The 15,192-nt window shown below is 59.2% G+C and overlaps 2 protein-coding genes and 1 long non-coding RNA gene across 7 annotated transcripts in view; 1 reads left to right on the top strand and 2 right to left on the bottom strand.

Moving 5' to 3' along the window:
* LOC110408503 overlaps window positions 1-968 on the top strand; it is a 1,905-nt gene extending 937 nt beyond the window's left edge. Inside the window, exons 2-3 of the long non-coding RNA XR_002444371.1 lie at window positions 181-270; window positions 746-968. This is a non-coding gene — a long non-coding RNA (uncharacterized LOC110408503). The remainder of the gene's footprint in view (window positions 1-180; window positions 271-745) is intronic.
* The window catches only part of HTR6 (5-hydroxytryptamine receptor 6), a 3,292-nt gene extending 1,598 nt beyond the window's left edge, over window positions 1-1,694 (bottom strand). Inside the window, exon 1 of the mRNA XM_021417255.1 lies at window positions 966-1,694. Coding sequence (XP_021272930.1) covers window positions 966-1,694 — 729 coding nt within the window. The remainder of the gene's footprint in view (window positions 1-965) is intronic.
* Window positions 4,185-15,192, bottom strand: part of LOC110408499 (neuroblastoma suppressor of tumorigenicity 1) — a 33,259-nt gene continuing 22,251 nt past the window's right edge. For 2 of the 5 annotated variants that reach the window (XM_021417263.1, XM_021417264.1), the window contains 3 exons: window positions 6,512-6,706; window positions 6,310-6,421; window positions 4,185-5,530 (listed from right to left, as the gene is read on the bottom strand). In XM_021417263.1, coding sequence (XP_021272938.1) covers window positions 5,276-5,530; window positions 6,310-6,421; window positions 6,512-6,706 — 562 coding nt within the window. In that variant the 3' untranslated portion in view covers window positions 4,185-5,275. Of the gene's footprint in view, window positions 5,531-6,309; window positions 6,422-6,511; window positions 6,707-13,400; window positions 13,559-14,385; window positions 14,604-15,192 lie in introns of those variants that run through there. The other 3 variants (XM_021417265.1, XM_021417262.1, XM_021417267.1) reach the window with 3 other exon arrangements.

Raw genomic sequence — 15,192 nt, 5'->3', positions numbered from 1 at the left:
TTGGGTTGGGTTGGGTTGGGTTGGGTTTGGTTGGGTTTGATTGGGTTGGGTTTGGTTTGGTTGGATTGGGTTGGGTTGGGCTTGCTCTGTAGAGTCCAAAAACTCATCATCCAGGGGGAAAAAACAAACACGTTTTGATATTGCCTGCTTCTCCTTTGATTCTCATTTTCCTTTTCAAAGTCTGGTACAGCTCACCGTGCGCAGGAGGGCTGGCTAGGTCTGAGTCCTGGCTCCTTTCTTAAAAGAGAGAGAACAACAAACCAAATCAAGGTACTTAAATGCAATTAAGTTTGTCTTTTCCTGCAGGATATGAGGTCAATAAAGCCTATTACAGGGAATTAAAGCTGTTAGATTTAGTGGCAATTACCTTCTCCTGGTCCTACAAACAACCCCAACTGCAGCCATGCTTTGGTTGCAGGAACACGCATGCGCTGGTTTAACCAGCAACCTCGAGTAAGGAGTTATCTTGCAGTTCCTATTATAGACCAGGTAACAAAAATAGAACCTGGATGTGCAAAATAAGGTGTCCTCCAGAATTTCCTATTTGCTGTTTAAACTCCTTCACCCCCATATGCCTCACGCCCACCATGGCCCAGATTTACTGGGTGAAAGTCAGGTGAGATTAAAACCCTCTGGGATGACACAGGAGGGGGATGAAGCGGTGTTTATTTTGTACCACTGAGCATTTTTTCATCTGAATTTATTTCTCTGCTTCTGCTCATGCTGTTCCTGTGTTCCCGAGCAGCTTCTCAACGCTCACCATTGCTGGGACGAGACGCAGGCACCACCGAGCACACCGCAGAGCCACCGTCCTCCCTCGTGGAGGTGAGCATTGCCCAAAATCTCCATCCAGCTGCCAAATCCCCATTCCCATCCCAGCAGTGCGAGAGCCTTCCCTGCCCCCTGGCTCCTGCAGAGGACACCGTGACCGTTTCCCCCTGCCCCTCCCGGCTGCAGCCCCTTACCTGCGCCGTGCTCTCGTCGGCAGTGGCAGTGGCCACGTTGGAGGCAAGGGAAGCCACCTGCACAGCTTGCTTGCGGGCTGCCAGGAGGATGCGGCAGTAGGTGAAGGAGATGGCGGCGGATGGGAGGAAGAAAGTCAGGCAGGAGGCCACCAGGGCGTAGGGCAGGCTGACCACGAGTCGGCACTGCTCCTCGTCCCCCCGGGAGGTGACATTTGGGGACCAGACTTCGAATTCCAGCTTGTGCCAGCCCAGCTTGATGGGCAAGAAGGAAGCCAGTGCGGCCAAGGTCCAGGTGGCCAGGATGAGCCAGAGGGCCCTGCAGGACGTCATGCGCAGCTTGTATTTCAGAGGGGAGATGATGAGCAGGTAGCGGTCCAAGCTGATGACGCAGAGGTTGAGGATGGAGGCACTGCAGCACATGACGTCGAAGGCGTACCAGAGGGAGCAGAAGTCTCCCCGCAGCACCCAGCGGCCATAGAGCTGGTTGAGCATGGCCGGGGGCATGACCACCAGCCCCACCATCAGGTCGGACATGAAGAGAGACACCAGGAAATAGTTGGAGGTGTTGCGGAGGGAGCGCTGGGTGACGATGAGGAGGATGAGGAGGAAGTTCCCGGCTGTGGTCAGCAGGATGATGAAGCAGAGGAAGGCGGCCACCCAGCTGCTCCCCACCAGGAGCGAGCGCTCCCCCAGCACGCTGGCATTGGGGGACCCCAAATCGCCCTCCATGAGGAGCGGGGCAGCGGGGCTGGCTCTGCAGCTGGGACCTTCTCCGCCCGTGCTAGGTGATCATCGCCGGAGCCGGCTCCACGGGAAGGAATGCCATCTCTCCGGCTGTCCTCCTTTCCGCTCTCCTCCTCCTCCTCTCCCTCTCTTCCCCCACTCTCTCTCTCTTCACTGGCAATCAGGGCAGAGTGACATTTCCAGGAGCCGATCAGCAGTAGCAAGGTTCCCCTCCCTGTTACTCAGGCGTCTCCTCGTCCCTGCAAATCCCCCACCCCCCCTCGCCGGGACGTGCCCGGACAGCGCTGCTGGACCCCGAGGATGCTGCGGGCACCGGGGATGCTCTGGACGGGAGGAGACGCCGGACTCTGTGATGCTCTGGATGCTCTGCACCAGGGAATCAGCCGGACCACGCGATGCTGGGGATGCTCAGCTCTCACCTCCCCGCCGGCTTTGCCCACCTGCAGAGCTCTGCCCCGCCGACGTCCTCCGTGCCTGAGCTCTGCTGCTGCTGCTGCTGCAGCCGGAGACGGCAAGGAGAAGCAGAGCAGCCCTGGGATGGCCACGGGGATGCTCCCAGCCACGCTCAGCCGTGGGGAGGAAGATGCGGGAGCACGGGAAGCCGCCCGGAGGTGCCTGCCCCCCGGCAGAGGTGCGTCAGGCGCGCAGGGATGTGTGTGAGCGCGTGTGCCTGCAGGTGCCAGCCGGACTTTTACCTGCTGCTCTGCCATGCACAGCGCGGGATGCAGAAATGCCGATTCGGAGCGGGGGGGAGGGAGGGGGGGGGGGGCGGAGGGGAGAGGAGGAGATGAAATGAAATGCTAATGAAAACGGGGATTTGGTCTAAACTCTGCGAAGTGGCGGCCAGAGAGTTCCCTTTTCTGCCTTAAAGAGACAGCCCGCACCGTGCTCTGCCTCCCCTTTGCAGTGCAGACCCCGCTCACTTTGCAGGCCAGCAGCGATCTGCGGCTGAGCCCGGCCAGCAGTACCGAGTGCGAGCTTCCATCCTCCGTGCTGGCTGATGAGAGCAAAATTTTGCATAACCAAATACAAAGCAACAAAGCCTGCATCCACTACCTGCAGCCGCCCTCTCAGACAGCAGCCAGAGGCTGCAAAGGGCTGGGTGGGCCCAGGGCTGCTTGCCCTTTGGCAACGAGGCAGAGGAATCCGCGTGCCCCGGTGGCTTCTCCATCCCTTCCTCCAGTTCAGAAGACACCTCCAAATCTCTAGGTGCCATCAGGCAACGCGTGCTCCCACCTGCACCTTTCAGAGTCGGTACCTGGTGGTGCTGGGCAGACGCTGATTATTTTCTTCTCGTTGCTGGAAGGTTCTGTCCTTCAAACAGGCGCAGGTCCCGGTGCTGATGGAGACGGGACAGCCCTGCATCCCATGGCCGGCGCAGCAGCGAGCGCCTGTTGGTCCCACGGTACCAATGGGAAACTACAGCGTGAACGCAGGGAAGGAACAGAACTGTGTCTCCTTATCGAGATCTGCTTTGCTAATCCCCTTTTCAGCAACTTTGTCCCACTTTTCCTAGCAGCTGAATGGGCGTGCGTGGCCTGGGTGCCATCTGTGAGCAAGACAGAGCAGGGCTCAGCTTTGCACGGGGAGCGCGGTGCTCCCCCCAGCAGGGTGCCACTCGAAAGCAGCTCGGGGTGAGCTGTGCTGGGTGCCTGTGCGTGGCATCTGCCCTCCCTTGCATCCGCGGGAGCCCTCCTGGGATGCTCCCATGCAAACCTCCCCGGCCGCCTCTGCGTCACGCTGTCCTGGCAGGCATCCCGGGGCAGAGCACGCACACGCGAGGCTCTGATCGCAGCAGGAGGTTTCTTCAGAAGAGCGCTTGTAGCAGGAAACCCTCATTTCCTCGACCCATCTGTGCTGGGAATAAGGAAACCCACCCCGAGCCCTCACTGCGGCGGCCTCCCAGCCGGGATGGATCACTGCAGCGGCACACACTGATCCCAGCTGGGCCATGCTGCTGCTGGGCGAAGAAGCCAGGCCCCAGCGCGACGCCGTGCTTCCTTCTCAGCACCGCTGCACCCCGAGCTTGGAGCATCCCAGCTTCACCCCAGAGCTTCTGCTCCAGGGAAGAAGACTGAACAAAGCCTGAGCACCTGGGCACGCTGCACCCCCTCCAGCAACTGGAGCCTCGCGTGAAGTCCTGCTCCGAGCTCGCCTTCCTCCGGCCCAGAAGCGCTCCTGGAGACCACCAGGCGTGCTGGACCGAGAGTGTCACCTAGTGGCAACAGAACCCACCAAGGTCGCATGATCCCGCGGAGAACCCACGCGCAGCCCACGCCAGCGGGACCAGAACGGCGGACGCGGGCCGGGCGCTGCGTCCCTGCGCTTGGTTTTCCTTTGTGCAGCTCTCCCCGCTCCTGAAGGGAAGGCAGCAGAGAGCTGAAGGGAACTGTGGCTCCTTGCGCTCTCCTGCAGCGCTGCCCGGTTCTGGGGTCCGGCTTGCTGCCGAGAACCGGGCATCAGAGCGCCGAGAAGTGGAAGTCAGAACTAATTTATTTAAGAAAACAAAAACAAAAAACCAACCAAAAAAAACCACAAAACTTGTTAAAAGGAGGGGGAGGCGTCGGTTACAAGCTCTGGAAGCTCTTGTCAGGACAGCGCCAAAGAAATTAGCTTTATACAACAGAGAGAGGGGTAGCAGGAGGGGCCCCACACTGAGCCCAGCCCCGCATCTGCAGCGGGGTCCAGAGCAGACCCCTGCCAAGGCCCATCAGCATCCCAGGACTTGTCCCCCTTCTCCCTCCACCACAATTAAAGTGCAGCAGGGAAGGAGGGGAGAGGGGCCGGCTCCCACCGACACCACCCCAGCACGGGCTGTGAAATGCGGAGCCCCAGCGCCCGTGGCACGGTGCAGCTCCCTCGCCCTTGCAAGCTATGTGGCCCCAAGGGCCAGCAAGGAAAGGGCTCTGACCACCACAGCTCCCAGCAACCTCGCACACACAGCCAGGGCAAAATACTCCCTGTGAGCTACCTAACACGAGGGTGTGGGGGCTGAAGTCAGACCCAGTGAGTGCCAGGAGGAACAGCGCGCCCACGCTGAGCCCATGCATCCCTAGGCAGGCAGGGGAGGTGTGAGGAAGAAAGGAGACCCCCACCCCACACACCCCAGAAGAGATGTGCATCTTGTGTGGCTGCGGGGAACCTGCCTCCCTTCTTCCTCCGGCCCAGGCAAGAGCCATGTACAAAAGAAGAGCCCAGAGGGCTCAGCAAGGGCCGCACAGCAGACTGAGGATGCTGCAGACAGCTCCTGGGGAGCCCAGCTCGGCTCCCGCTCTCTGCCAAAGCCCCCTCTGCCCGCGTTCCCCATTCTCTCAATATATTATTACTATGATGTGCAAGTAGTTTTGCATCGGAAACCCTCAGCCCTCCTGTGGCCCCGCGGCTCCAGCCCCACGCCCTGCTCGCGCCTCAAAACGTTCCTCTGGCCCCAGGGTGTCGTGGAGAGCAAAGCATGAGGGTAGCTATTAGACAGGAAAGCCTCCACCACCCCTCCCTCCCCAAACCCTGGCCCTCTCCCTCGCGCACACCCCCTGCCCGCGCTGCAAGGACAGTCCGCGAGGGCCGGGTCACTCGTCGCCCTCCTCCTCGTGGTGGTGGTGGCTGGAAGCGGGGGGCTCTTCCACCTCCTGCTGGTGGTGGGCATAGTGGTGGGGGCCGGGGCCCTCCGCGGGCATGTTCTCCTCCGCGTTCAAGTAGACGTTGAACAGGGCTCCCTCGTGGCTCGGCTCCTTGCCGCAAGCCTGGCAGCTGCAGTGAAGTATCTTCTCCACCAGCTTGTCAACCCTGGGGATCTCGTCGTTGCCTGGGCAGTCCAGTGTCACCTGGGGAGAGGGACGAGGATGCAGTGAGTGCACAGGCTCGACCCCCTGATGGCCAATGTGACCGGCCCCACGCATGCCAGACTCGGGGTATTTTAAGCTAGAAGTGATGGCTTGCTACCCAAATAGTCATGGTCACAACACAAGGGTGCCTGGGGACGTCTTGCAGCTGCAGAGACGCCTTGCACCAGCTAGGGAAATGAAATGGCTGAGGTGGGACCTGCTCCCAGGCACTACTGGCACACAACATCGGTGGTAACTGCAGAAAGCACGGTGCTGATGACCTCAGCCAGTTTGGCTTAAGCCATCTGCCCAGACATCTGAGTCCAATGTAAAGCAGAGAGCTGGAGCCAGCGCCCTGGGTGCCCGAGCCTCCCTTGGAGACAGCGCTTATGGCTCTTCCAGGACCCATGTGGCATGAAGCACGCAGAGATGCTGGGAGGTGGGCAGCCCTGGCGGCAGAAACTCCCAGGCAGGAGGAGGTGACAAAGGGAGTGGTGGAGAGGAGAGACACAAGGGATGAATAATGCAGGGACTGACAGAGGATGCTTCTACCAACAGTGACAAATGCACCGTGCATCGCCACGGTCACGCTGCTTCCAGCAGCCCCTGCCACCCGGGCACCTGAAGGCAGAGTCACCTGAAGCAGCCTGGAGGAAAACTGTGAGCAGAGAAACCTCAGGGAAGGAGAATGAGGTGCCCCAAAGCGGTGGCAGCGCAAAGCTGAGAGCCCCTGAGAGAAAAGGGGCAGAAAAGACGGAGGAGCAGGCAGGGATACTCACGATTTCCCACATGGACTGGGCTGGCATGCAGGAGTCGCAGTGAACCAGGGACTCTGTGGACTGAGGGAAGGTGTTGGGGACGCTGTAGCTGAAACACTGCCCCAGGCAGGCCCTGCGGAGACAGCGGGAGCGGAGGGACTCAGGGTGGGCGCCTGCTCTTCCCAACGAAGGCAGGAAGAGATCTGGCAGGGAGGATCCCTACCTGTTCTGGATGGACTTGGACTCGCAGCCACTGTGCCCCACGATCTGGGTGATGTTCTTTGCCTCGCACCACGCACTCTTGTCTGGGAAGAGGGCGAGTTTGTTTATGGGAGGAGGCGCAGCCAGGAGCAGCGCTGGGAAGAGGGCTCCGACCACAAACCATAACATCATGGCCAGCTCTGCCGAAAACCTGCAACTGGAGCCAAGGAGCAAAGTGTTAGCAGGAAGGAAAGCAGGCGAGCTGACCCAGCTCCAGCCCCCTGGCAGCTCTTGGCGGGGGCACACACGCGGACGAAGCGCTGCACCGGGAGCGGGACGCGCCGCTCTGCCTCTCCCCTGCACCAAACCCTCTGTTCCGAGCTCTGTGCCAGCAGTAACAGCAGGCTTTCCACCGCTTCTTACCCAAGGACGGGCTGGAAGGAGTTTGCAAAACAAAAGCGTCGCCACCACCGCCGCCCGCGCCAGGTTGGAGAGGTCGCAGACCGCAGCAATGTTTGTGTTTGAGGAAGGCGCAGACTTCCCCACTTCCACTTCTCCCACCTTAAAAGCCAAAGCTGCGAGGCTTCCCAGCAGAGAGGGAACGCTTTCCCAGGGAGGAAAACCGCTCTTCTGCTATCAGCGCGCAGCAGGTGTCGCTGCAAGGCAGCAGGGAGACGCAGAAACTTCGCTCCAGAGGCAGGAAACGGCAGAAATGGCCAAAGGAGCCTCGATGTTACAGAGCCGTTCCCACTCAGCAGCCAGGCTGTAGGGACGGTTCTTGCGAGGATGGGAACTCGGTCTGCAAACGAGGAGGGTCCTGTGAGCACCGGGCGTGAGCTCGCAGCGCTGGGCACCTCACAAGGAGGTGACTTTGCAGCCCCAGAGAAATCCCACGCCGGTTTCCACGCGGGCCAGCTGTACTCCTGAGCCAAGGTGCCTGCGTTAACACTCCCAGTCACTGGGGAAAGGCAGATGGAACAGCATCACAGGAACAGGGGAATTTTTTCCTTTGTGGCGTTTTGGATCCAGTCGTAGCGAAGGGCAGACGTTTATACTTTCTATAATGTTTGTCAGAGCCGTGTTATTTGTTATTTCCTTCTATTTATTTATCCAGACGAAGATCCAAAGCCCACAGTGGAAAGACTCCCGTTGATTCCCATGGCTCCCGGGCCCAGCCCTCTAACAGAGAGGAGGAACACCGTGTTTATCAGCTCGAGCCACTGGGGTCAGCTCTGCTCGGAGTCCTCCCAGCCACGCGCTCAGCCCTTCCACGCCATCCTCACCAGCGCCTCCTCGGCCCGGGGACCACCACGTTTGTTTGGACTGCTGGGGCTTTCAGAGCTCAGTTCTGGTGTTTTAAGGTCGTTATGGGGGAGAGGGTTCAGCCCTGGTAGCCCTCCGCTAAGCCCGACCTCTGGCTCTGTTAGGAACCCCTCTTTACGAGGGACATGGAGAGAGATGCTTCCCTGTCCTCTGTCCCAACTCAGCAAAGCCCCTCTCCTGGGCCCCACCATCTCTGGGTGAATCAGGTCGGGGTCTCTGCTAACTCTTCTTACTTCCTGACCGTGCAGGAACTCAGATGATACAATGCACAACCACTTTTATCGGCCTGGGGACCTGGGGAGAACCCCCACGTGAAGCAGGCTCTGCAGGCTTTGGTCAGAGAGGAGCAGAAGGTTTTAGCCCCTGAACTCGTGTTGGTGTGAATGAGAGCGGCGTGGTTAAACGCGTTTGTCCTGCAGACAATTCTTAGGGCTCATTTCCCTGAGAATTCTTTCCATTTCAGTAGGCAAATTCTGACATTTTCTGCGGAGGAATCCGCAGCCAAGCTGCACACGCTCAGTTTGCTTGGTTTTCTGAAACAAGCATCACTCATTCCTCAAATGCCAGCAGATCTGTGCTGAGGAATCCTACTCCCAAAGGCAAGTCCGAGATCAGAGCTGGGATGTGACCCAAACAGCAATCACAGCCCCCTGGGGAACAGCCGAAATTCCTCAGGAGTCAGCACACAAGTTCACTTCCACATGCCCGATTAGAGAGCAATTTCCTTCCTTCCAAAGAAGGTGGTGGCTGGTTTTTTTTCCAGGTTTCTCTGTGTGTACACACGGCAGCAAAGAGGAGAGCGGCTCCCACAGCCCCGCTGCAGCCCGGCTCAGCAGACACCCAGGCACCAGGGATCACCCGGAGCATCTGGGCTCCTGTCTCCAATACCGAGAGGAAGACGGGTGAGGTTGTGCTCTGCTGAAGCACAGGTCCTGGCCTGGATTCAGGAAAGCACTTAAGCACGTGCTTAAGCCCTCTGCTTTCCTGAGCAAAGACGCCTTCATGACCGGGGCCCCAGCAGTGTGGGGCTGGTGCTGTTTGCAGAGGGGCTGCCGCGGCACCGGGCACAACGTGTACAGCAGTGCAGCTGAGTTTGGGAGGGAGCTGGGGCTGGAAGCAGCCTGCTGGTGGCTGCGCCTTGTGCTCTGCCTTCGTTGGAACCAGTCAACAAACAGAGCTGCCACAAAAACCATCCATCGGACAGCAGCCACAGGGCGGGGGACAAAAGCACCGTGTTGTGTTCCTTCTCCTCCCTGGCTGGGAAGGGAAGCGAGAAAGGAAGACGAGGTATCCGAGCAGGTTTGCAAACTCACCATTAAATAAAGGCATTGAGCACATTCCTCTGTGACAAGCTAAATTACACGGTGCAGCCCCTCAAGGAACAAGTGTGCACTCCCCAGCGCTGACCCCGAGCCCTGGCTGCCGGCAGGACCAGCAGCACCCCGCACACAGGGCTTGCTTTCTCCTCTCCGCAGCAAGGCACGGATCTTTCTGGCCGGTCAAAGCCTTCCAAGTAGAAAGTTCAGCTCAGTTCCACAGATATCGGCCCCGAGGGTCTCCCTCTTTGGAACTACAGCGCAGCTTCGCCCGCTGCCCGTCCCCAGCAGTGCTCCTCCTCCTCCCTCGCCGTGCCCAGCAGCCCTGGCTCTGCCCTGAAGACACTTGGGGTCACTCATGACCGCCAAGGTTCTGATGCCAGAAGGAAAACGCTTCTATCACAGCCCCGAGTCCTCTCCCAGATGAGGGAGCAATGAAATGACTCAGCCCTGGAGCCTGGCACGTCCCGGACTCCGGAGACAAACAACGCGCGCAGCTGCAGCCTCAAAACCCAGAGCCCTTTTCCAGCCACAACCTGCGCCCACGGAGCCAAAGGGCAAAACGTCCGTGGCCGAAGGGTGTCAGCTCACAGCAGAGCCTCCCGGGAGCCCAGGCTGGGGGTCTGGGGGTGGAGCTCTGGGACTCCCTGAGCCCTGCAAGGAGGACGATCCCAGCGATGCCTGGATGCAGCTGGGAAAACCCGCATCGTCCCGCCGGCCGGAGCACAACCACTGCCATTCCCTGCGAGGCCGCGTTCCCAGCCCCCAGCCCACAGCTGTTCCCAGCCATTTGGAAACCAAACCCTTCAGGAGGGAAGTAATAATAAAAAAAAATAAAGGATCTCATCAGCGTTACCCTCTTTTTCCAGAGGGAAGTGTACACTGCGATACGAGACGAGCCCGCAGGTGGACGCGGGGAACGTTTCACGAGCGGTTTCAGGTATTTACGTGCATTTTTCTCAGCCAGGATCTCGCAGTTTTGCCAAAAGCATAAAAATGCCGACACGGGTACGGGGTTCTAGTGGCCACACACGCGGCATCCCGGGCTGCACGGGACAAGGAACCCCCGAGCTTCATCAACATCTCCCAGCCACGGCTCAGAGCCCACCAGCACCGCACGGGAACAGCGTGGGCTCTCGCTCACACAAAGCAGAAAGCAGCAGATCCGTTCGGGGCTCCACGGCTGCGCCAGCGGTGTCCTGAGTGAATGTGAGCGATGACGTGATAATATCAGCAGGGGAGAGGGAAGAGAACCACGCTCTGAAAGAGGTTAGAGGTAATTCTTCAGGACAGCAAGACAGATGAGCGCTTAAGTGAACACAGAAATCCCATCCGAGAGCTTCGGACCTTGCTTTGCTGAGCCTCAGAATCTGGGAAGAAACGACACGGAATGAAGAGGGAGCGCCCTGAGGTGTTTAGAACGCACAAGGATAAATCCTGAGAACTTCTGCTAGCGGAGCGAACGCCGCGTCCCTTCTCGCTGTGAAACATTTCTCACTGCTCCTGTCAGAAGCAGGAGGTGTTGGAGCTCCTCGTTCTGCAGAGCACTGATTCCCACCCCAGCAGGGCTGGCTGATTCGCAGGAATAAAGCAGGAGAGAAAAGCAGTGCAGCACACTGAAGTCCCTCTCCCCTTCCAGAACTGGGACTTCACTTTGGGTTTCTCAGCAGCGCGCTGAGTGCCTGAAAAACCCAACTGATGCAGCTGGAAAGAGAAATCTAAGCTCCTCTGCCTACAGAAGTCACTGGCTTGCTACTTACGGACTGAGGCTTAGAGTGGGGTCTGAAAGGAGCGCAGCTGGAAGGGCGCGTGGCCCGTGCTGGAGGCGAGAGCAACGTAATTGGTTTCTGGTGAATGATTTCAACGGATCGATCTCTTCAGCGTGAACGCAAAAACCCACGGGCAGGAGAAAGCCGCCGCCCGCAGCGCCGCGCTCCGTCCCCTCTCTCCTCCATGCACCTGGAGCAGCTCTGCAGCTGCGGGCCGTGCTCACAAGCCCGGACCTGAGCGAGGCGCAGCTCCCGCCCGTGTTCCGCCCCGCGCCCGCGGTTCCCACGCGCTGCCCCTACATCAGAGCCCGCGATTTTTCAGTTCCTCCTTTCCCACATCAGCCGGTGCGGGAAGGGGCTGCGTCGCTCCCCGCGTGCACTGCTCCTTTTTGGGTGAAACCAGCGCTCCCGACGCTGACTTTGAGGCTGGGAAGGGTCCCAAGCGGCGCTCGCTTTCCCCAGTGTCAGATTTGAAGCCGCGTCCCCGGGGTGCTGGCTCCCAGCAGGCCCAGCTCTGCTTTCACTTAGCAAAGCGGGACCGGCTCCTCCGAACGACTCCGCTGGTGCAAATGAGATCAGAATCTGGCACCGCTCGTCCTACTCAAAACAAGCCTAACTGGAACCAGATAAAACCAGTTCGAGTAAATAGTGGCCACCGGGATTATGATTTCTTCTCACTGAGCACGCCCGCAGCGTTGGGCCGGCTCGCAGTCGGGGATGGGAGCTGTCTCGAATGCCAACCGCGCTCGCTTTCGGCTTGGTCGCTCATTCATTACCAAACTTGCATAAAGAATCGAGCCGTGCCCTGTGCGGCGGGATCGGGTTCCAAGCTGACAGCGGGAGCTGGGAAGAGGGGACAGAACAGGGGCGAGTCCCCAGCAGCGGTTCTGCTGTTGTCCTGCTCGGGCCGTATCCCGGCCACAGCCAAACCAAGGGCAAAAGTGCAGCCGGCTCCGGTGCTGCTGTTCTACCCGCCTGGTTAAGCTCTGTTTTGCCGGTACAAAATCCAACGCCTGCGCTATTTACCCGTGGCATTAAGGTAGAAGAAGACACGGCGCTGCGGGGCCGGCGGCTTTCAGGGCGAACGGAACAGCTCGCAGCCCTGCTGCTATCTGCAATTACTCCCAGGCACCGGGGCTGACCTCCCGGTTGACATTCAGGCAGCCTCTCCAGAACTGCAGCACCGGGCCCAGTACCCACAGTGAAGGTCGATAAGAGCCCGACGGGAGCAGCCGAGCGATTTCTTCCTCCAGCTGCGCTCCTTCCCCCGCTGCGGAGACACGACCGGGTGCTCCGGAGGCCGAGCTCGTTCACCCTCTTTGCAAGACCACAAACTCCCCAAGCTGGAATTCAGCGCTGAGAGGTCAAGCCAAGAGCTCGGATTCTTCTCGGGGCTGTTTGCAAACACTTGGGATTTTTATACTGAAGGGCGAATTCCGTTTCCCGTCCTGCGGTTTGCAAATGCGAGGCAAGCTGCTTTGTTTTTGAGATGGGAAACTGCCTTCAAAAAGCAAAAGTGCCCGTTGCGGACAGATGATTTTTGGCCGGTGGGACGTCGCAAAGAGGAGGTTAAGTTCTTAGGCTAAAAATACAAGGGAAAACCCTGCTTGCTTCAGTGCGGGGCAGATTTTTCTTTTTTTCCCCAAAGAATCTGCACGGCAAAGCTACGGTGCCCCAACTGCACCAACGGATCACGCAGGCTGAATTTTGAAGTTGATGGGGTTAATCCTATGCCAAAGGGTTAGCCCATGGGGCAGGGCGTAAGATTCCAAAGGGACGCAGCCCTCGTAAGATGTTAGCGGGCCAGTTATGGCACAAGGGATTGTCCAGATCAACTTTACTGCAGTTAAACTGTGTTCTGGCCCCACAACATCTCCAAAAAAAAAAAGAGAACTCTCCCGAAAGAGGGAGATTATAGCATATAACATAAGGATTGCTGCAAATACTTGTAAAAATGGAACTACTACGCTACAGATCGAGCAGCAGCTACAGACAGTTCAGATAAACGGCTTCACCGCATTCCAGGAAAGGCAAAACCTGCGGGATCCATTCTCAGGGCGAACTTTTCAAGCAGGAGAAGCCGAGTGCCGCCGGGAACAGCTTCCTCCGCGCTTCCCCGGCTGCCGCCCGCCCCGTGCCGCTTCGCGGTTCGACTCGCTGAGCGTTCCCGTTCAGAGCCCCAGAACGGACGGGAACGACTCTGCCCCGCAGATGTGCGGTCTGTGCTCCCCGTCTCCCGTTCTCTTATTTCATTCGAGCTAAAGGCGGCGGTGGGAATAGTTTAACGACTGCACGGCTGATCCCCCCGGAGTCCGCTCCGTCTGCAGAGCGATTCGTGCCGGTGGCAGCGCCCTCATCAATCGCTCGGGGGAGAACGGGAGAGAAAAGGAGGCAGGAAAGCTGCCGCTGATGGAAGGGCAGAGAAAGAGAAGCGGGTCCGCTCGGTGCGGGGCTCGGGGAGGGGGGGGTGTCCCGGAGGGGGGATTCCCGGAGGGGTACTCACCACCCAGGAGAAGGCGGGCACATCCCATGGGCTCCGGGGCCGCGGGCGGCGGCTGCGGGCGGTTACAGCCCCGCGGTGCCCGGCGGCTGCCGCATCCTCGGCGCCGCGGCCCCCGGAGGCGCGGGGCGGGCGGGAGCTGCCGCCTCCCTCCTTCCCTCCCTCCCTCCTCCCCTGCCTCCCTCCTTCCCTCTTCTCCTCCCTCCCTCTCCCCGGTGCCGGGCTCCGGGCGGTGCCGCCGGCCCCGCCGCTCGCTATTGCACAATCGGGGCGTGGGGGGAGAGGAAAAGCGAAAGGAGGGGGAAGGAGGGAGGGGACCGCCGCCGCCTCTTCCTCCTCCTCCTCCTCCTCCTCCTCGGCCCCGAGCGAGCCCCAGAGTGCCCTCCTGGGCCACCAAACGGGGCCGTGGGACGAAGGGAGGGCTGTGTGCGGGGCTGCTTTCCCAGCGCTTGCTCCAGCGGTGACATAAACAAAGGCTGCGCTTGGCTCGCTGAACGCAAACACTTCCCATTAAAACACAGCAGTTAATAGAGAGGGTTTGGGGTGGAGGCTGAGCCGCGGTGAAGGCTTTGGGAACGTTCTAAAACACACTTTGCTTTGCTTTTTCCCTTCCTTTTTCTCCTTTCCTCCTCCACTTTTCCTCCACTCCTCTTCCCTTTCTCTCCCTTCCCCTCTCTCTCCCTCCACCTTTCTCCTTCCCATTAAAACTCACAGCTCAGCGAAACCCCGTTCACTGCCACCTTCCACTCAATGATAATTGTTCAGGACCGGAGGGGCTCTGTTTCTGTACAGATGCAGTTAATCTAACAGAGGCCTCCACGTGAAACGCTGGCACGACCCGACCCAAATCAAAGCTACCTGCAAGGCTCCGATGGGCCCCGCTGGCTCGATTTGAACCCAGAGATCAGAGAAGTTGGGGACGATGGTGGTGAGAAAGCAACCTACCTGGCCCCAAAGTGCTCAGCCCCAGAAGGGCCAGCAATGGACACAGCAGAATCCTTTCACCTTGCCGCCGTTGGCAGCCTGAACTCAGCTTCCCCATTCTTTCCCCCGCTGCATCACGGAGCTGAACGTGGGCTCTGGACTCAGCCCTGCCTGCTCCTCGGGGCCAGCGCAACCAGCAGTGAGTGAGCCCCTGCCCTGGGGATGTTTTCTTCTGAACGATGAAAGAGGAGACACCGGAGTTTTGGAAGCAGCTCCTCAGGTCTATGGATAATGAGAAAAAACAGCAGCTGTGAGCACAACCAGCTACGAGGCCACTGACCACAGACGTGAAGGTGAAATTCACCCGAGTGTGTCACGTCCCCAGCTCGGTATTTGGATCATTTCTGTGGGATCTCAGCTGGGGTGTGATTCTTTGGAGCGTGCAGCCATGCCAGCCAGCCTGCGCTTCGTTCCCTGCTTCCTACTATTCACTTGTGTTCCAGTGCTGTACGCAGCCACACAGCAGAAAGGGAAACGCAGCCATCTGTAAATCCAAGGGTGGGGGAGCACGAGGAGCAGAGCCCAGGTTTTCTGGTGTCAGAAGAAGCAGGCAGAGGTGCTGCGCGACAGAGCTCGCCGGCTGGGGGACGGAGGAAGCTGCCGAGAGGCTGACGGAGCCCAGGGCCAACGCTTTCCCCCTCCTTTCTGGTGATGCGGCATCGCAGCCAGGACGAGGAGCGAAGACCCGATGCCTGTAGATGTCACTCAGATGGATGCTGGCTGAGGCACGGGCTAGAGGCAGCTGGGCTGGAGCAGGGAGCAGAGGGGAGGCAGAGCAGGGAGGTGATGCTGGCAGAGATGAGCTGTTCTC

The sequence above is a fragment of the Numida meleagris genome, chromosome 20 (genome assembly GCF_002078875.1).
Source record: "Numida meleagris isolate 19003 breed g44 Domestic line chromosome 20, NumMel1.0, whole genome shotgun sequence".
NCBI lineage: Eukaryota > Metazoa > Chordata > Aves > Galliformes > Numididae > Numida > Numida meleagris.
The sequence above is the reverse complement of the archived record's forward strand: the minus strand, read 5'-3'. Positions and strand labels throughout refer to the sequence as shown.